A 22,416-nucleotide genomic window follows, 5' to 3' on the forward strand; every position below is an offset into this window, starting at 1 on the left:
ATTTAAAATAGGTTTTTAAAAGCCACAATGTTAATCAAACTGATTTCAAAGAATAGTATGCTACAGGTTAATCCCTTCAAGTGCTCAAAAGTCAAGCAACAGCCCTTGCCAGCTTTTTTTTTATTCATTTTCTATCAATGTTTCTATAGTGAAATCCTTTTTATGTATTTATTTTCCTAAAAATATACCAAATTACCAGATACCATCTGAATGTTTCATAGATCCTTTGGAATTGATCTGTGCGAGAAGCTGCCTTGCATAGGTGTTGGTCTTATCACCAAGTGGTAGTGTCAGGTCGGTTAGGCCCACTCAGTTGTCACTGGATGGCTTGTTTCCTCTGTTTATAGTTGGAGGTAAGGGAATCATAATTCCCTCCTGTTGAGTCTGACACCATTTAAGATAAATTTTTATCTTAACTCGTGATTATACTTGTCATCTAATATTTTAGTTATATATATTCAGTTATAACAAGATGGTTGTTATATTGAGAACAAAGAATAGTAATTATATTCTGAAACATTGTAAAACATTTTCATTTGATACTTCTTTTTGATGTGGTATTGATTAGGCAGTTGCTTAGGTTAGTTGTTTTTGCTTAGATTCAAATAATATAGATTCTATATTATTTGAATCTAAGCAAAAAGCAATCTAAGCCTAAAAACCTAAGCAAAAAGATATCTTGGACATTCTATAATATAGAATGGGAGATTCAAATTTCAATTTAGGGAGATTCAATTTTTAGATTTAATTTAGGGAGATCCAAATAATATAGAATCTATATTATTTGATTAAATTGAAATTTGAATCTCCCATTTTATATTATAGAATGTCCAAGATATCTTTTTTGGCAAAAAGATTTGTATACATAAAAAAATAATTTGGTAAAAAATAAAACAAAAACGTTACTGGTATTCACACTATCAAATCTCCAGATTAAAAATTGGGCAAGTATGGCCATAATCCCCATGATAAAATGTCTGCCTTTGCTTTCTTCATTCATACATGCTATGAGGAATACAAAAAGATGTATACTGTCAATATAAAATTGCATGCTTTCCACATTATTGGTTTATTAGTTTGGTTTAGATTAATTTTTTATAAAAAAAATAACATCACAGTGTAGATTTTTTTTGTTCCATGTGATAGATAACTTCGCTTTACCATATGTACCAGTACTGTACATACCTGCCCATGTAGAACTGAAATGTATAAATTACAATTAATTTTTTTTTGTTTTCTTTAAAATATTTTATAGTTAAATATAAGTTATTTAAAAATATACTTATTTTTAACATGCATTAGCATTTAAATATTTTATTTTTATACAGGACTCTTAGAAAAATAGAGAGAGGTCGATTACTGGAAAATCTTACTGTTGGAATTTTAGGAGTTGGGGCTATAGGAAAAAGAGGTATTATATTTAAATAACTTTCCTAAATTAGTTGTTTTTATATAAATTAATTTAAGAGAACTTTCAAAAAACAATAAAATTTTTTAATGCAAGTAGTATAGCCAGGAATTAAGTCTAGCAGGGGCTAACAAATACAGTGGTGCCTCGTATAACGGACGCTGCGAACAACGGACTTTCTGTTTGGCCGTTACGTGACTCGAGCAACGGACTTTCTGTTTGGCCGTTACGTGACTCGAGCAACGGACTTTCTGTTTGGCCGTTACGTGACTCGAGCAACGGACTTTCTGTGAATAAGTGCGAATGATGTTTCCACTCTTCTGCCGTTGCCAATGACACTCTGCTATTTTTATAATAATAATATATTATTAGTATATCTGAAGTATAGAGCTCCCATTGGAATTCAGCTTACTCCCTTGTTTATTACATGCAGTACATCACCTCAGTGCAGGGTATTTACATTTATTCAAGTATTGTGCAAATCAAGGCTTCTAAAAAAACAGATGATTTCAATTGAAACAAAGCAAGAAATCATCAGAAGGAGTGAAATTTGACAAAAACTTCCTTGTCAAATGAGGAGAGGTTTGGGAGTTTACCAACACTTATTATCCAAACAGAGCTGAGGCCAACAGGATCAGTGATCTCTACAATGACACCCCTGCCCGTCATTTCCGACAGGTGTTGAAGAAGAGAGAGAAACAGACCACCTTGGACATGTTTTTCAAGAAGCAATCTGCCAAAAAACAAAGGATGGAACAAGAGGAGATGACCCTGCAAGCTCCGGTAGCCTCTCCTGAAGCTGATTCCGATTAAAAAACAAGAAAGAGACCTGCTGCAATGTGTAAAAAGTCTGTATCTGTACGAATGTGTGAAAAAAGTGTTCCTCCACCTCCTCACAACATCTGACTACCTGGCATAATTGGTGACTGTTCTATTTTCATTTTTTTTATGGTACGGTTATTTTATGCTGCGGAACAAATTATATGTTTTAACATGTATTTCTATGGGAAAATGCATTTCGTATAACGGACTTTTCACTTAACGGACATGCACCTGAAACAGATTAAGTATGTTATAAGAGGCACCACTGTATTTGACTACTATAATTTAAATTTATGCTCTTGTAGATCTCATAAGCAGTGTAACATGCATTACTTGTGAAATATATAAGGTATGATGAGATATAATCATGTTAGACAATGTAGTCCATAAAAAGTGAACTTAATTTTTTTCCATACCAATAGTGTAGTGATATTTCAGCCAGCATGCTAATTAAATAATATCAACTATTGCAAAACGACTTCTAATCTTAACACTGCATTGAATCACTTAGGCCTGTCCTGGATAAAGCTAGGTCCCCAACGAGGCTGCTCGAGAAGGCTGTTTACTACATCGCCGCTGAGCATTTGAAGGGTTATAAGTTTTCTACCACTAATTCCGCTGCTTTTGTTGAGTTGTTACAACGAGTCGATGTGGGTGACGACCTGCACTTCACGGTCTTTGATTTCATGTCCCTTTTCCCGTTGATACGGCTGCAGTCATGCTTCTGCACCCTTAGGGACCTTTTACTTTGCGAGAATGATGCATTCTGGCATCGTCGGCAGATATTAGAGCTGGCACATCTAATGTGTTACACCTCAGTTTTCCAGTTCAACAAAACTACTTACTTATAAAGACGGGGTGTGCCCATGGGCAGCCCACTATTGGGGGACCTTTACGAGCTGGTGGTAAGACAGTTAGAGGAGAGAGTATTGCCCAAATTTTTACCAGACATCAGTCTATACTNCCATGGGCAGCCCACTATTGGGGGACCTTTACGAGCTGGTGGTAAGACAGTTAGAGGAGAGAGTATTGCCCAAATTTTTACCAGACATCAGTCTATACTAAAGATACATGGATGACATCGTTATACTTTGGAAAACCACACCGAATCTCGACGAGTTTTTGTCGTGAATGAATGACAAATGCTTATGGCCTCACCCTTGGCTTAGATCAAGTAAACAACTTGTGTGCACATTTTCTAGATGTTGACATATGTCTCAGGGGTGGCAAGATAGAAACGACCGTTTACCGTAAACCAGACCAGCTTCCACTTTTCATCCCCGCAAACTCGTCCGACCCCTTTGCCTACAAAATTGCGGCCTTTCGTGCCCTTATCAGATGGACCTTCATGCACCACACAAATGCTCGCAACACCCGGTTAGAACTCCGCCACATAGAAAAAATTGCGGTTGAGCATGGCTACAGTAAAGGCATGATTTGCGGTTTAGCCCGTGCCTATGCCAACCGTCCCCCACACCGCAGTGGCGGCCCCCTGCATATGCCGGACAGTGGCCACCAACCCATTAAGAACGATAGACATGCGATCGTCTGGTTCAACCAACATTTAGACCCCCTATATAGGGAGTGTGCTTGCCATAACTGCACAAAGATCACGTACAGGAGAACCGGCACTATTTACAACCTGCTGCGCAATGCCAAGGACGCGATAGATCTCAACAGGGCCCCAGGAATATACTCCATTCCCATCAGGGATAATAGATTCCATAGAGACTGTTTACATTGGCTCCACCATCCACTCAACACAAAAATGGTTACGTGAGCATCAATCAGGTATTCAAAATAACAGGCACACCACCACCTTGTTGGCCTACGTTACTGATCCTGAAATTTAGGCAGACTTCCAAAACACCAAAGTAATCAGACAGGCGTTTTGTATTGATCACGGATGTGATCAATATGAAATGCCTGGAGGCCTGGGAAATTTATAAAGCCAACATTGGGGGCACCTGCATCAACTTTAAAGACGGAGAGATGATTGTGCAGGTGTGGAAATACTTACTTGAAGAATTCGAACTGGGGCAAGCGGAGGGGTGAAACGCAATACGCGCATTATTTATATCTCGGGCATCATCGTTTCAACAGTCAGGAAGACAGACTGTTTAGTCACCACCTGAAGAAGACCTCGGTTGAGGTCAAAAACGTTTGTGAAGATTGTTACGGACACAACACTGTTATAAAAAGGTTTTGTGGATTACTGTTATCAATATTGTCTGTTCATTTGCAGTGTCACTAGTACGTGTTGCAAAGTTTCTGTTGCTTTGTCATGGATTTAAAATTGACCAGAAAACTGTGATTTAAGTTTCGTTTTAAGGTTGATATTTCTACAAAAACCATAAAACTGGTACAAAAGGTTTATGGTAATGTGTCTAGTGCTTCAGATGGTGTTCATAGTTTTATGACAGAACTAGCTGTTACCCGCGACTTCGCATGTACGGATTTTGCAAGCAAACCCCATTTATATTCAGTATTTCAACAACCATAGTAATTGTTATATAACACCTACTGCTGAGAATCAAACAAACTATTTTCAATTTGATCAATTTTCTGGAATGTTTACAATCATTCTATAATCGAACCAATATGCAATAAGAAATTTGAATTTAAAACGGTTCAAACACTTGGTTAAAAAATCAAAATATATAAAAATATTTATAACAGTGTCTGAAATGTTATCAATTTAATACACCTAAGTACTCAATGAAGACTAAACGTAGTTGAAAACAAAAAATTGCATGTAAAATAGTACAGTACAAGCCGTTCTTCAGGTTAAGCCTTGATCCTCTCCCTCTCCCGTGGGAGGAATTTCTAAAAATTCCTTAGTGTGCATTTTCATGATGTACCCTAACTGTGTACTAAATTTCATACCTGTTTAGGCTAGGTTCAGTGGTTTGCTCTGGGCAATGATGAATCAGTCAGGACAAGTAATTTTATATGTTTAGATTGGTAGATGATGAGAAAAGTGGTCAATGCACATTGACTTTGAACAAAAGAAAATGTTGTGTTGCCATCAATGAATTGGTGAAGAACAATTGCCAAATAACATCATATGTAATAACTGAAACTTTGAACATCCCCAAAACTGTTCTTCACATTTTAAGTAAAGATTTGAGGAAGAGAAAGATATGTGCTTGTTTTATTCCACATGCTTAATTTTATTGTCTTCACTATATTTTTTAAATAAATTTTTATAAATTTTGCATGCATTAACTAATGTATTAACATATACTGTGTTATTTCATAATTCATGTTTTTTTATTCTCTGTTTTTTGGTTTTAACTGTAATTTATTGTTGGGGCTTTTGTTAATTTGCAGAATGGATATCTTTTTGTTGGCTGACAGTTCCTAATTATGTATAAAATAAGTAAATAAATAAGCTTTTGACAACTGAGCTAAGAGAAGATAGCCATGTTTTGTCAGGACATCATTGTAATCATATAGAAGTAGAGGAAACTGCATCTAAACTGCAAGCATACATAAACTTTTTACATGAAAAAGAATTCTTGTCCCTTATCACCCCATTACTCATCAGACTTGTCCCCTCCAAACTATTTTGTATTTCTCAAGTTGAAACTGAAGCTTAAACCACAACTTGTGGAAGTTCCCATCATCCAAAAAGCTGCAACAAACAAACTAGAGACAATTGGAAGAGAGATTTTTTTTGGTGGATCTCTGAAAATTATAATATATATATAATTTGTACTCTTTCAAGAGTACAAAGTGAAAGAAAATATTTGTGAAAAATGAATAAATCAGCACTTCATTGGTTTAAATAAATAAATGCTTACTGGAATTAATTAAATAAAATAAACAAACCCCTTTCTCTATTCCAGCACAACCTTTAATGCGTTAAAAACGTTTTTGACTGTTTTAAGCAATCATCTTCAGTTCAAATGATCACTTAAAACAGTCAAACGTTTTTAACGCATTAAAGGTTGTGCTGGAATAGAGAAAGGTGTTTGTTTTATTTTACTTCATTGGTTTGGAAATGTAGAGAGAATGAATGAGATTATGGCAAAGAAAGTATAAACAGACTCTGTGAATGGTAAATTTGAGAAGTGCAGGTCTAGGTAAAAGTGGCTATAATAGTTGAGAGAATGAGATATTTAATTTAAGGAAAAGAAAGAAAAAAAATATATAGAGGTAATGTAAGGGAGGCAAGAAAAGTATGCTTGGCTAGAGTGATACACAAAAAGCTATTACTGAAATAAGTGAAATCCAGTCAGATTGGGAATGTGAAAATCTCTCATTTTATATAGAAAAAATATTTTGAACTGTAATACTGATATAATTTTTTTATTTAAAATGCATTTTACATTTTATTTTATTAAAATTTATTCTTTTTTGAGGCTGTAGCTTCTAATCCCCTTGTCTATGCTAGTAGTTTAATACATAAAACATTATGATATAAACCTATAGTTCTTATGAGCTGCATTTATTTTGTTCAAGATACATAACCAGATAAAACATTTTGAAAAAAATCATTAACATTTTGAAAGCTGACTGACTTAAATAATAATTTCTAGTTGCTATTTCATCTGTTTAATTTTTTTTTCTTTTCTTTTAATTTCTATCTGAATTGAAATACAGTAGAACCTCGATTATCCGGACCTCTATTATCCGGATTTTCGATTATCCGGATTGTTCAAAATAAGCAAAAATTTTACGAATTTGCTGATTTGCACTTGGCGAATTACGACACTGTTTATGTACGTGATGGAATGCATAACTTTTTTTGTTTCAACAACGTCTCACCCAGCACAGTGGTCGTAAACTCTTAAATATATTTTACGTAATAATAAAAATATAACTTGACATACATATTTATAAATAATTTATATTCAAATTACATCATTTCTATGACCAAGGGCGGCGTAAGGCATGGACGACGTGGGCCACCGCCTATGCCTCGCGGTCCGAAGGGCCTCGCGCCTCGAAGGTTTATGCATTACTTAAAAGCCGTGAACGCGACGAAAAAATTTTACTCGTCATAAAACGATAAATAGTTTGTCAAATTTTTATTCATAAAAATGCAGTTTCAACTGCTTTTTATTTTATAAAATCCGTCTTCTTGCGCTACCAGAGGGCCTTTTAAACAATAGGTAGTCTGTTAGCGTTGGTCAGTATAGTACAAATTCAATACGAACGTTTGTTTCTTGAAAATTTGATTACGGTTTAAATACAGTATTTACTTTTAATATTACTGATATGTCATTGAAAAGAAAACGTGTTGTATTATCATTAAAAGACAAATTAAAGTATTTGTTTCGATTATCTGAATTTTTCCCTTATCTGGATTACCTTCATCCCCAATTAGTCTGGATAATCAAGGTTCTACTGTATTGTTATTTATATTAAACCAAAACAGTTATGAATTTGAAATTTAACTTTACATCTCGGCTTTGAGAATGTTAATTAGAAATGACTTCTTAAATAACAGCAACATAATAAATTTTATTACATTTTGTTGAGCAATCATATAAGCAATATGTAACTTATTAATTTGTCATCTTAATTCAATTTCAATTAAATATTGCTACATAAGATAATAAACTCAACAGATAACTTTTATAAGCAATACAAAAACTTTTAATCACTAACATTTTGGCGACTTTTAATGACCTACCACCTTCAGGCAACATTGAAGAAATTGAACAATATACAAAAATCAAATGGTAGAGCATAACATAAATGTTTAGAATAGCAGAGTGCTGTACAACTTCAAATTAAAATTAAAACAAAAACCATTTAAAAATCAAAAATGAATAAATGTAGGAATAAAATTACAAAAATAAAAACATAATATAACAGTGAACAAATGTAAAATATACCAAAAACAGATAGAATGAATAAATTACATGGTAGAACATTTTATTTGTTACCTGAAGGTCATTAAATCACCAAAAACATTAGTGATTATAAGTTTGTGTTGCTTATAAAGGCTATTCATTGAGTTTGTCATCTTAATCCAATTTTTAGTTTAGAGGCTAATTATCAATATTGGAATTTTCCCCTCATTTGCCTAATTTATCTTCTGTTCTTTTCATCTGATAGGCAGTTATATATCAGTAATAAAGGAAAGAATTATGATGATAATTGACATATACAGTACAGTGTATAAACAACTGTTTATATACTGTACAGTACATATCGTATTGTTAACAATTTATATTTGTCATTTATTTGTTGAATATGTTTTAGTTGCCAAATTTCTTAAACAAAGAGGATCTATTGTTTATGGATTTGCAAAACATCCAAGAACAGTTGAAGAATTTGGAAGTTTTGATAAGTAAATTTTTAATGTTTGGTATTGTGTAATTATTTTTAATATATTATTGTATGAAAGATTTTTAAAAAAGTATTCAACTAAATATTTTTCAGCATTTTTACAGATATTTCAGAATTGTTGAAACAGTGTGATTATATTTGTAATGTGTTACCAAGTACATCAGAAACAAAAGGATTATTAAATGGAAATACTTTACAAAAATGTTTAAAGGTATTTTGAAAATTGAGCATTTATTTAAATACAGGGCGCCCCAAAACTCAGTTAACTGAGATATGTTAGTTGCCATGCTGGAAGCAACTGTGTCATAAATAAAAATAAGCATGTATTTTAAACTAATTTTAACTGTTCCTAAAATAAAATACTTTGTTACACCTGCCTAGTTATGGCACTAAACAGATACAGATGCTTGGGCTCAGGACAAAGAGGGCCCTAAAATGGAGAATCAAAAATGATCAATATTATATTTTTAAATTTTGTGGCCATGCAGGATGATTCCATAATGTTTTTTTTTGTTAAAGTTACAAGAACTAATCATTCCTATCATATTTGGTTTTTGTTTTAATATATTTTTTCCAACACAGAAGAAACCAAAAAATAAAATCCAGCACAGGGCATATGAAAAGCTAGTTACAGCACTGTATCTGTTAACTGATTTTTAGACTAACCTATATTCTAACACTATATACTTTTTTGTTTATTCATCTTATAGGCAAGAGAGCCTTTTTTCCACACCCATGTGTAGTCTGTCTATGTCAAGCCTCGTCCTTTACTAGCCAGCCATCTCTCTTGTGAGCCTGGTTGAACTCACAACACAGATGTCTGGCTAGTAGGATGAGGCTTGACATATGTGACAGACTACCTATGAAATTCTGGGTTTGCCCAGATTAAATTCCATGTCCACCAAAGCAGTAGGCTTATGTCTTAATTGCCTCAGTTGACTGGCCATCTGTATTGATTGAATTGATGTTCCATTAACCCGGCATGTTGGGACCAATGTAGTGCCGGATTATTGAATACGACAACTTATTGGATGATGGAATTTTTTTCCTGGTTTTTTTTCGATAACCTGGACACAATTTTACATATCTTCACATGTAAAACTGTACAAATCCACCTTTTATAATTGTTTACATGTCATTTCAATTTTTCCAGATTATTCCTACCAGAGGTTTCAAACAAGAACACACTAACTAGAATCTTATTTTGTGCTTTGTATACTTTTATCTTTATCTACTCTATATTCTATATCTATATTAATACTAAACCAAACAATTGCCATAATTAATCAGACTCTAAATTTGCTATTATTAATGATTTAAGTGATTTGGTATTCGAGGTAAAAGTTAGGTGCTATGTCTTATCTAAATTAATAATTATAATTTTTAATAATGTATTAAATAATTTAGAATAGTCTGGAAGAAACCACATATAGTTATATATCTAGTTTAAATATGCATGGAAGCAGAGTGTCCTGGTGGCCTGTTATGCCACCAGGTCAGAGGTCCTGGTGGCATAACTGGCAAGTACACTGCACAATAAGCAGAGGTTGTGGGTTAAAATCCCACTCTGTACTAGTTCTTTTTTTTTCCAGACAGTTCTAGATTATTTAATAAATTATAAAAAATTATAATTAGGCACCATCTCTTATCTAAATTAATAATGTCTATCTCTAATACCAGATTACTTAATATGTAATAATTAATAATCACAATTAATCGGGCTATAAATTTGCTATCATTTGGTTTGGTTTTTGTTTTGGTATAAAGGCCAGAGTTTTAAATTTTAAATTTAAATTAATTATTTTTAGTGTTAATTAACTGTTTACTTAGTTATGTGTAAATACAGAATATCCAGTGTACCAATACACTCCCCCCAAAGATGAGCTGGACATGCCAGGCTATCAGTTTGCTGGCATACTGGATGTCGTGTTAATGGAATTTCACTGTATATAATAAATACAACTGACCCAATAGTTATTTCAAATACCAAATGAACAGCCAAATTCTTTACTGGACTATAAGGCTAAATAATCACTAAGCAATTTGGCATGAAGCAGACTGCCAATTTGTTACTTAATTTATTTATAATTACAGTAGAGCGTCGATTTTCCGAAAGTCAATCATCCGAAAGGTTTCCAGTTGGCAAATTTAAATTTTCACCAGTGCTGTGGAGCTTCAATCTTTGGCTATGTCTTGGGCTACTCAAATATTTTACGTTTTTGATACTAAATTAACATCTGAAGTATAATTTTTTATTGTTTTTATATTTTTCAATATATTTATTTTGTTTGTACAAAATAAAAAAATAATTTTTAACGATACAATAGTCTTTGTTAGGCTTAACATCGACGAAAATTCAATGCAAAGCGACACGCAACAAAGAAAAATTTCAACATCAGATACGTTAAACTATTTTTTTGTACATAAATCGGTTATCCGAAATATCAGTTATACGAACAACCCCAGTCCCCAATTGATTCGGAAAATCGACGCTCTACTGTATTATATTTAACTTTTAGTGGCAACCTTGTGGCCTACTTTCTGCCAAATTGCTTAATAATTATTTAGCCTTATAGATTGATAAAGAATCCAGCTGTTCATTTGGCATATTTTAATATTTGAAAAGTTTTAAGATGATTCAGTAAAATGTTGAAAATGAAAGTTCATACTTGTTTTGATGATTAGTATACCAAAAGTTAGTTAAATATCTTTTGGCAAGCTAATCATCAAAACAAATATTAAATTTTTATGGGCTATCATTTTCAAATTGTTATTGAATCATAATAAAACTAAAAACAGGAGCTGGATGAATAAGTAAGGAATCACAATACCAAAATCCAGCAAAACCTAAAAGTGTTATTAAAGTATTCTTTCTTAATGTTTTCGACTGATGTTATCAGCCATCATCAGGTTTATAATGAAAATATCATCAAACATAAAATGGAATCTATAAATTTGATTAAAAAGAATGATTCTTCAATTGGGATTTCAATATTATTATTGTTTGTTAAGTACAGTATTTAAATATTCTATCTTATGTTCAATGATATTTTCAATATAAATCTGATAATAGCTGATTAAAGTTAGTTGAAAACGTTAGTTTTATCAGTGTTCTTTCCTTTTATTTATTTCTTTCTTTCTTGCTGGATTTTGGTGTTGTTGTGATTTTCTTACATAATAAAACTTTTTCAAATATTAAAATGTAGATGGCTAGTTGACTGATGTAAGACATTTTGAATAAAAGAGGTTGAATGTTTTTGTTTACACTACATTTTGTTTTTAAAAAATGGATTTCTAGTTTTTTAGTTCACATTCTGTCATTTTAATAAATTTACTTTAACAATATCATTCTTATCATTTTAACTGCTTCAACCTTATTTATAATAATTTTTTAGTATATAAGTATATTAATTTATATATAAGAAAAAACTATTTTAGAATTTTTTGATTTAATTACATGTTGTTTATGATATTTATATTGAAATATTCTTAATTTTATAGAAACCGGTTTTCATAAATATTGGAAGAGGTGATATTATTAAAGAAGCAGATTTAATTCATGCCTTGAAGTGAGATATGATTAATATTTTATTTTTACTTAAAATGTTTTCATATATCTGAAGTAAACATAGAAAATCAATTTTGGATAACATGATTAACAAATCAGTTACTCAAGTTTTCAAGAAGTCAGAAAATATTAACTTTTCATTTAATAAAATATATTTTCGGAATGTTTTCATTCCATCATAAGACCATTGTAATTTAATGAATTCAAATGATGAAAATGACAGTATACAAGTATCATCATCATCAAAGTGTATTACTTTATCTCATCCTTACATATTCAATGCTGACACATGATGTGCACAAATTTTTATTATTTTTTTTATTTTTTTGGATTCAGAGGGTCTCAAAACATTAAAATTTGCAAGAAACCTGGAAAGTCAATTATGATAAGATATAACACAACATAGGAAAGTATTGTAAACACCTAGGAAAGTAAAATGTATTTTATGAATTTATATTAATAAATTTTGTTTTGCTAACATTTCTTATCATAAATGTAAAAGAAAATCAAATAATAATAATGATTTTGGAGAATACAGTCAAGGAAAAGTATTTGAAATTTTGTAACACTTTTACAATAAAAATGAAATGATTTTAATATTTAGTTGAGGCTGTGATGACTAGTAAAATAAAATAAGTACCTGATGTAAAAAAGTTACCAAAAAAAATGTTTTGAGAATTTTACAGTAATTTTAGGATATTATTGTTAAACAATTAACATATTACATAAAATTCAATTGTTAAATTTTTCAAATGATAAGTAATTCTGTTCATTTAATTCTGTTCAATTCTGTTAAATTAAGTTATAAATTACATTTTTAGTGAAAAATGGATTTCAAGAGCAGTATTAGATGTATTTCAAACAGAGCCATTGCCATCAGATAATCCACTTTGGAAAACACCAGAAGTAAGATATTATTTTAAAACAAGATTAAATTACATAAAATGTACTTAATATATTAATTGCTTATATACACAGGTAATTATAACACCACATATTGGAGCTATAACACAATACCACCAAGTAAGTACAATTACTTTATTTAAGATATAATAATTTTTAAAATAATAACAATTTTATTCAAGCTGAATTGGCATAAAACCAAATTTGAAATATTTTTCATGAATACAATAAATTTATTATTTTATTATTTTTTTATTATTATTATTTATTTAGCACAAGGGAAAGCCCTGTATGTACGGGCTCTTATAACTGAAATTACAAACTGTAGTAAATAACACTACAAAAAAAAACAAATTAATACAACAATATAACGCGTGACAATTAGACTGAAAAGAAAAACTACAAGACAACATCAGGTTAATATCATCNAATTCTGTTAAATTAAGTTATAAATTACATTTTTAGTGAAAAATGGATTTCAAGAGCAGTATTAGATGTATTTCAAACAGAGCCATTGCCATCAGATAATCCACTTTGGAAAACACCAGAAGTAAGATATTATTTTAAAACAAGATTAAATTACATAAAATGTACTTAATATATTAATTGCTTATATACACAGGTAATTATAACACCACATATTGGAGCTATAACACAATACCACCAAGTAAGTACAATTACTTTATTTAAGATATAATAATTTTTAAAATAATAACAATTTTATTCAAGCGTTGGGCTAGGTAGAGGTTACTGCAGTCTACTAAAGCTGGGGAATTCATTAGCTGGGAGATTACAACTTCACAAATAAGACATGGGCCAAATTTTCAACTTGTTCTTTGGACAAAAGTTGTATCTTTTTACTAATTAAATTAATTTGCATAATGAATCTATTACAAAAACAAAACTGCTCTCTACTGTCAATTATTTAATGATCAAAGCAAGTAACTGAATAAAAGCAGCCATAAATTTCTGACTGTTTAGTTTATCCACTACATTTTATTTAAAGAGTATCTTTTAAAATTCTCAAATAATACAAGATTCATTCATTTACATAAAAATTTTAAAGTAATTTTTAACTATAGAATATCAATAAGAAATTAAAGACAAAATTTCAACATAATACACTGTAATAAAAAATTTAAAAAATATATAAAACAAATGAACATTAACTATTTGACATCATGCCCAAAACTGTGCTAATTAAACATACCTCAACAGACAAAAAAGTAACTTTGAACAAACATAAAATTTTAACTTTATTACAATTACAATAATGCTAATTTCATTTTTGATTAAACTTAACATATAAAAATAAAAATTACCAAATTACCAAATGCATTNCAAAATTAACAGTAGTCCATACATGAACTTAACATTCTTCTAATCATATTACATCTCACATATAATACTGCTTGTAATACAATAAATTTAAATAAAATATAGATTGTTTCAAAAGGCATTAACTATTTTGATGAAATTAAAGATATTTTAGAATAATTTTTATACTGTAATAATGATATATACAGGAAATATGAACTAGATATTGATGAAACACAGTTTGGATTTTGCAATGGGCTTGGTACATGAGAAGCACTCTTCTGCTTAAACGTATTAGTTCAAAGATGCAGAGATATGAATGCCAATGTTTACGCCCGCTTTATAGACTATCGTAAAGCTTTTGACTGTGTAAATCACCAAAAGATGATTGAGATCTTAACATCAATTGGCATTGACAAAGGCAGTCTGCGTGTCATCAGTGAACTGTACTGGCATCAAATAGCAAAGGTCAGACTTGAAAAAGAAACTTCTGAAACCATGTTAATTAAGAGAGGAGTATGTCAAGGTTGTGTGTTATCCTCCCTCTTCTTTAATATATACTCAGAGGCCATGTTCATGGAAGTGTTAGAAGACAGTAATTGTGGGATCAAGGTAAATGGCAAATTAATAAACAACATTAGATACAAAGATGACGCAGTGGTTATAGCAAGTAGTCCCGAAGAATTACAACAACTGATGGACCGTATTGTTGAGTATAGTGAACTGCATGGTCTCTTTATGAATTTTACCAAAACCAAACTTCTTGGGTTCTCAAAAACAAGAAAGTGCAAATCTTGTCATTCACGGGAACACTATCGAGCAAGTATCATCTCTCAAATACCTCGGCACAATAATATATGAACAATGTGATCAGCGTAAAGAAATAAGAGCAAGGATCGAACAAGCCAGAACATTGTTTATGAACATGAAAAAGTTTTTTGTTAGATCCGAATTGAGAGTGTCTGAGGATTCAAATGTTAAGGTGCTACATCTTCTCCATCCTGCTATATGGATATGAAAGTTGGACTCTGGACCCCAAACTGAGAAAATAATCAAAGCTTTTGAAATATATTTGTACAGACGAATACTTCAAATATCATGGGTGCAAAGGATTACTAATGTTGAAGTCCTGAACTGCATGAACAAGCAAAAAGAACTCCTGCTGACCATCAAAATAAGGAAAACACAGTACATAGGTCATATAATGAGAGGAGAGAAATATCAAATACTTAGACTAATATTAGAATGCAAAATACAACTGAAAAAGGTCTTGGAAGACCAAAGAATCAATGGTTGAAAGACATCACAAAATGGTTCAGATGTACATCTATGGAGATATTCCGAGCTGCTATATCGAGAACAACGTTAGCTATATGGATCGCCAACCTTCGACAGGAGATGGCGCATTAAGAAGAATAATGATATATGTGCTTCTAATGCAATTTTTATGCATTTAGAAAAGTTCAATTGCTGTAACGTTCCATTTTAAACTCATATCATTAATGATGAATATATAAGAATGGGTGCTTATGGTAACATGCAAGATAAAGTGCATGAAGTGCAAAATAATTAGAGAGAATTTTAAGAGGAAATTAATAAAATGATTGTGATGGATCAGTGAAAGGAGCTGCCAATGTCAAGCATTGGCAGCTCATTTGCCTGATTTAAAACGTTTTTACATTTTTTTGCATGGTTTCATGAAATCTGAAGTGTATTGTAGAACAATTATTAATTAACTGAATGTATTACTGCAAAAATTTGAAAAATAACACCTGAAATACTTTTAAAGTGTGTTCTATGAAACTGTTGATTGCTTTAGGAACTAAAGACCTTGATGGTTGTCATATGAAAACTGATAATTAAGTAGGTTAAATTCTGTAAGGCATTTAAATAAATATATACTTCATCTTATAGGGATTTTTTACTATATATTTTGAGAAATAATAAGAATAACTTTTGAAACATCTTGTATTGTTCTGATTTAAAAAATTAATACTTCAGTTTCACAAACAAAAGTGAATGATTATTTGATTATTATAATCTTTTAAGTATACAAGTATGTGATAAGTTTTTTAGTTGTTTCTATATACAGTAGTCCTGAAAACTCTGCACTCGGTAACCCGGCAGTCCGGATAACTCAGCGCAAGCTGTTATCCTCCCTTCTTTCTGCAAACGATGATGGTCAAGGTCTTATCCAGAACTGAAGGAAAATTAACCTATTAGATGTTGTTGGCTGGGTGGCAGACGCCTGGAACGAGTTAGTCATTAACACTAGTTTGTTCCTGGCGAAAACGCCTTGATCACAAGGGAAATGAGTTTGTTGAACGTGATGATGCGGAAAATGTAAACTTACTCAACATCCTGAATAGAGTTCCTGGATATGCAGAAGCTGATGAAAATGACGTCGAACAGTGGTACCAGAATGATGCCGAGCAAGACATTATATCCGATGCAGAAATTATTGCTGCTTCCACAGTTAATGAAAAATGATGTTGATGTTGAGGACTCCACCGTACAAGCTCCTAAAATATCACATAGTGAGGGACTAAAGGCTGTCTAAACCACCCTTCTGACGCACCTTGAACAACAAGGTGTGTCGGTAATGGACTTACTGTTCCTTCATCGGCTTTGTGATAAAGCAGCAAAATGCAGAGTGCATTGCAGAAGACAACAGGGCATTATGCATTTCTTTTAACAAAAGTAGCCAGTTTTTGCAAAGTCAGCTAGTTAATTTTCATTATAGACAGCTTTATGCCTCATAAAGTATTTTTCTGAGTTCTCTCTTATCAGGTAAATTACTGTACACTGTGTATTCATTAATTTTCATTTTCATGTAGTAAAGGCTCTATGCCTTCATAAAGTATGTACTTTTCTTTTGTTTAAGGGTATTTGAGCAGTTTATTCTGTTGTATTCTCAAGCAAACAATACATACAAGTACAGTACAGTATTTTCTGAGGAAACACTATTACTTATTCTTTTTTAACCCCGTTCCTGATAACTTGGCATTTTCACAAAATGGCCCGAAAACTCAGCCATTTCCACATTAGGCTGAGTTTTTGGGACTCTACCATATATAATTTTTAGAATTTGTCTTTCAAGTTTACTGTGTTTCTATAATTTAATAGACACTTTTGGGATTGAAGACTGTCCTCTTAAGATGCATCAATTTTTAGCAGATACTGTTTTTTTGTGAAAGTATGAGGAAAGAACAAATCAAAATTAGCCAAAAAAAATCACTGAAATTATGGTGCATATATTATTTTTACTCAATAATTAACATAATTTAGACTAATAGCATTAAGTGTCATTTTGTACTAAATTTAATAATTAGAAAATATGATTCTAGTTTTCTCTAAAAATATTTAAGGAAATAATTTAGAGTTTGGATTCCCATTCCAAGCTATATAGCAGGGGTGGCCAACCTTTTGCATACCATGCGCCAATTTTTTGATAGACGAGTTCAGATGCGCAGTGGCGTACCGTGGGTGTTAGCCGCCCGGGGCGGAGAAAAATTTCGGCCACCCCTTAATTAGGTATTTCAATTTATAAGACGAAAATTCAGTTATGCCACAGAACAAGCAATAAAAAATGCGGTTGTAGTGTAGTTACCCGTATAAAATAGTTCTATACGATATTAGTGGTGTACATGAACACGAATGTATCATGTATCGTACAGGCAAAATAAAATAAAAAAAAGCTCAACAGGTGTCGCAGGAACTACTCGGGAAAAGAAGTCCAATCCGATTCCCGGACTGTCCGGACGGTAATCGGATTGGACTTCTTTTCCCGCGTGGGACGTTATCACTGTCATTATCGTGGGACGTTAGCACTGTCATTTAGACACCTGTAAAGTGATCGAAAATAAACATGCATGTATATACACTGTAATTTACTATGTGGAGAACACTCATTTTATCTGTAAAGTTGATTGCAACGAATTGGGCAACAAATGAACTTGCCAAGACAGACTATAAAAAATTAATTTTCTATGTAATATTCTTAATTGCAAAGAAGCCAAATCTGGCAATGTTGCTCAGAACTGACTAAAGCGCCACTTGTAATCGTCCAATGCGCCAAGTTTGGCACATGCGCCACGGTTTGGCCACCCCTGCTATATAGCCTGGAATGGGAATCCAAACTCTAAATTATTCTAAGCCAGGCAAGTTAGTTTACCCTATCTGATATAGCAAATACATTATGTTCTCTAGATAAGTATTTTAATACATAATTCATTTGATTTTACTATTTCCTCCAAATTTCTCTAAGTTGCTTCATTCTTTCCTTCCATTATGCAAGGATAAATGCTGGTATCAATCTACCATGTTTTTACATGCAAATTGTCAGAGTACTATTTTAAAATGAAATTATGTAAACTTTATTCGACAAATTTAAGAACACAGAAAAATTCTATAAAACAATGAATGGTAACAAAGAATATTATCTTAAAAATGTCATGCTTTTCTTGAGAAATATTCAATCCAGGATATTGTCAGCTTATTAGAGATTTTGAAGAACGGAGAAATTTTGGTTTGTTCACCCTCAGAGGCCATATCCACTTAAAATAAAAAACAAAATCAATAGTGCCATTACTATGCCAAAACTGAACATTTTGTTTACTCAAGTACGGTGTGTCTGCTAAACTAATGTTTTACTGTGTGTAATATAAATGATCTACTTTGATATTAATTTTTTAACATTTTATTAATTACAAAATTCACATTTGACTGCCTACCATATATTCATTTTGTTAGCAACTGATAGATTTGAAAAATTATTACTTACAGGAGCCAACTATTTGAATCGTATGTACAATTGGCTGCGTTTCCTTATGCAGCGAGAGTGTAGTGAAAAATGACATCACAAGCAGCTATCGCTACAAGTCACTGCATCAGTTTAGAAATTCTTTCTGCTCAAGTGAAACATGGACACCATAATTCCTTTAATTCCAGTTACAGCCGAAAGTAGTGCTTTAATTAAAGAACTATAATATTTAAATAAAGAGATAACGAATTGAGCATTTATCTTTCCAAAAATGTGAACAGAGTAGAGAGAGAGAAGATATATAACTATATTTAAAATATAGTATTTTCTTATTCTTTAGATAACTTTCAGTCATTTTATAAAATTTAATCCTTCTTAATCTTTCCATAATATTTTTTTCAACAGTCACTTTAACTTTTTTATTTTTACAGCATAATATCATATTATACACACAAGTATCCATTTTGCTTTAAACATGTAGCGGACGTAAAAGCTGCTTTATCTTCGCTGCAGTGACCTCTTGCAGCAAACATTTAAAAACAGTTCACTACATTGCAACACTGCATAAAGAAACACTGCCATACTTAGAAACTGGAGGGCATTTTAGGAAGAATTTATCTTTTGAAATTGGGCAATAAGTTTGAAGGCAGTCAAGATTCTCAAAGTTTGTGCAACTTCAATTTTTGAAGTTGGCCAGTCAAATAATTTGCAGAAATAATTTTAAAACTATAATAATTTTCATGAAATAGAGAGTAATGATGTTAAATTTATATATTAAAATAAAGAATGAAGAGTAATTAGAATTAAACAAAGGCAAAATTAATATTACTTAAATAGCAACAATAAATAACTGTTGTTGTAATTTTTAAATTTATCAGCATAAGATTCTTGATTCTGATTCCATGTATACATTTCATCACCAATTTTTCAGTTGACAAATTGAATTCATCTGCAATTTTTAAAAAACATTCTGAAATAATCTAATTGACCATGTGTTAGAGTGGTTAATTCTTAAATCATTTAAGTTTTTAACACGAATAACAGAAACAAGAAATATATTAAATGTAATTAAAGGTGGTTTTCAATTTTTAAATTGAAGAACCATCTAGATCAGGGATGGCCAAAACGTGGCGCATGCACCAAACTTGGCGCATTGGACGATTACAAGTGGCGCTTCAGTCAGTTCTGAGCAACATTGCCAGATTTGGCTTCTTTGCAATTAAGAATATTACATAGAAAATTAATTTTTTATAGTCTGTCTTGGCAAGTTCATTTGTTGCACAATTCGTTGCAATCAACTTTACAGATAAAATGAGTGTTCTCCACATAGTAAATTACAGTGTATGCATGCATGTTTATTTTCGATCACTTTACAGGTGTCTAAATGACAGTGCTAACGTCCCACGATAATGACAGTGATAACGTCCCACGCGGGAAAAGAAGTCCAATCCGATTACCGTCCGGACAGTCCGGGAATCGGATTGGACTTCTTTTCCCGAGTAGTTCCTGCGACACCTGTTGAGCTTTTTTTTATTTTATTTTGCCTGTACGATACACGATACATTCGTGTTCATGTACACCACTAATATCGTATAGAACTATTTTATACGGGTAACTACACTACAACCGCATTTTTTTATTGCTTGTTCTGTGGCATAACTGAATTTTCGTCTTATAAATTGAAATACCTAATTAAGGGGTGGCCGAAATTTTTTTCCGCCCCGGGCGGCTAACACCCACGGTACGCCACTGCGCATCTGAACTCATCTATCAAAAAATTGGCGCATGGTATGCAAAAGGTTGGCCACCCCTGATCTAGATATTAATTTTAAGCAAATTATAATCAGTTAATTTAAATTAAGCATTACTGAAACTGGACATTACTGAAATGATTTATTTCTTCACATTAATATTTTAAGTTAAATATTCCAATTAAGAAAGTATTTTTTTTTTATTTTTCAGTTCTATTTTTATGAATTTTTAAAAAAATACTTTTAGGTTGCTGAATGTTTTAAAGAAAATTATAAAAGATTCATTTCTGGAAGAGAACTGCTATATACTGTTGACTGGAATAAAGGCTACTAGAATTAGGTAAATTGATTTTCAAAATATTTTAATATTCTTTCATTTCTGAAATCAAAAAATATAGCTAAATAACTTAATTGGTTCTATATCTTTCACAGGAAATGAAGATTTATTGTATCATATGAAATTGATAAAAATTTGATATTTTTTTAAATAAAATAATTATTTTACTCAGGAAATTAAAAAATTAATATAAAAAGAAACTCTAACTCCTGAAATGAGAATTTGTTTTTATTTACTTAATGCAAAATCAGATGAATCAAGATTAATTTGACATATAATCTTTGTTATAGCATTTTATTGTTCTTAAATATATCATAATTAAACTACTGTTATTCAAAGCATCTTTGTGATTTATATATATAAAAGCAGAAATTATAAAATTTTGGGAGGCATTTCCAAGTGCTCTAAGAAAATAACTAATTCAAAAAATCCCCACACTGAACAGATTACATTCATTTTAAAAATAATCTGAAATAAATATACAGCAAAAATTTTAAAAATGTCTTAAATTGCTTTTATGATATTTTGCCTGAAAACTAATAACCATGAATCAGTTACATTGACATAAATTTAAATAATATAGTAGATATTCAATCATTATGAAAACTAAAACAAATGTTTACTGATTTTTTTTTAAATTTATTGTTAATTTCTTCATAGAATAATACTACTAGTCATTCGAGTGGAATGTTATAAAACAGCACACAATTTCAGTGCATTGATATATTAAAACTGGAAATTTAAGGTGGTGGTTTTTTCTTCACAGAAAAAAATTTTTTTAAAGAATATGAAAAATGAAGAGTTTTTTACAGCTGTTTTAACTGAATAAATGTTTGTTTCACAATTTTGTAGTTTTTTCAAAAATATGCATAGAATTTTGAAATGTGAACAGAAATAGTTTTATTTAATTAAATTTAATGTTGAAGCTTTTAAGCAAATTATAATCAGTTAATTTAAATAAAATATTACTGAAACTGGACATTACTGAAATTATTTATTTCTTCACATTAATATTTTAAGTTAANCATGCATGTTTATTTTCGATCACTTTACAGGTGTCTAAATGACAGTGCTAACGTCCCACGATAATGACAGTGATAACGTCCCACGCGGGAAAAGAAGTCCAATCCGATTACCGTCCGGACAGTCCGGGAATCGGATTGGACTTCTTTTCCCGAGTAGTTCCTGCGACACCTGTTGAGCTTTTTTTTATTTTATTTTGCCTGTACGATACATGATACA

At 31.4% G+C, this 22,416-nt stretch overlaps 1 protein-coding gene across 1 annotated transcript in view; it reads left to right on the top strand.

The window, feature by feature from the left end:
• LOC111630577 (glyoxylate/hydroxypyruvate reductase A-like) overlaps nt 1–21,374 on the top strand; it is a 33,981-nt gene extending 12,607 nt beyond the window's left edge. The window contains exons 5-12 of the mRNA XM_023374690.1: nt 1,329–1,411; nt 8,450–8,537; nt 8,630–8,747; nt 12,038–12,105; nt 12,926–13,010; nt 13,630–13,674; nt 21,085–21,177; nt 21,270–21,374. Of these exons, the coding sequence (XP_023230458.1) occupies nt 1,329–1,411; nt 8,450–8,537; nt 8,630–8,747; nt 12,038–12,105; nt 12,926–13,010; nt 13,630–13,674; nt 21,085–21,171 (574 nt within the window). The 3' untranslated portion in view covers nt 21,172–21,177; nt 21,270–21,374. The remainder of the gene's footprint in view (nt 1–1,328; nt 1,412–8,449; nt 8,538–8,629; nt 8,748–12,037; nt 12,106–12,925; nt 13,011–13,629; nt 13,675–21,084; nt 21,178–21,269) is intronic.
• Nucleotides 21,375–22,416: the final 1,042 nt, after the last annotated feature.

Source organism: Centruroides sculpturatus, unplaced genomic scaffold (assembly GCF_000671375.1).
Source record: "Centruroides sculpturatus isolate CEXI.00-Female unplaced genomic scaffold, Cexi_2.0 scaffold607, whole genome shotgun sequence".
In the NCBI taxonomy this organism is placed as follows: domain Eukaryota; kingdom Metazoa; phylum Arthropoda; class Arachnida; order Scorpiones; family Buthidae; genus Centruroides; species Centruroides sculpturatus.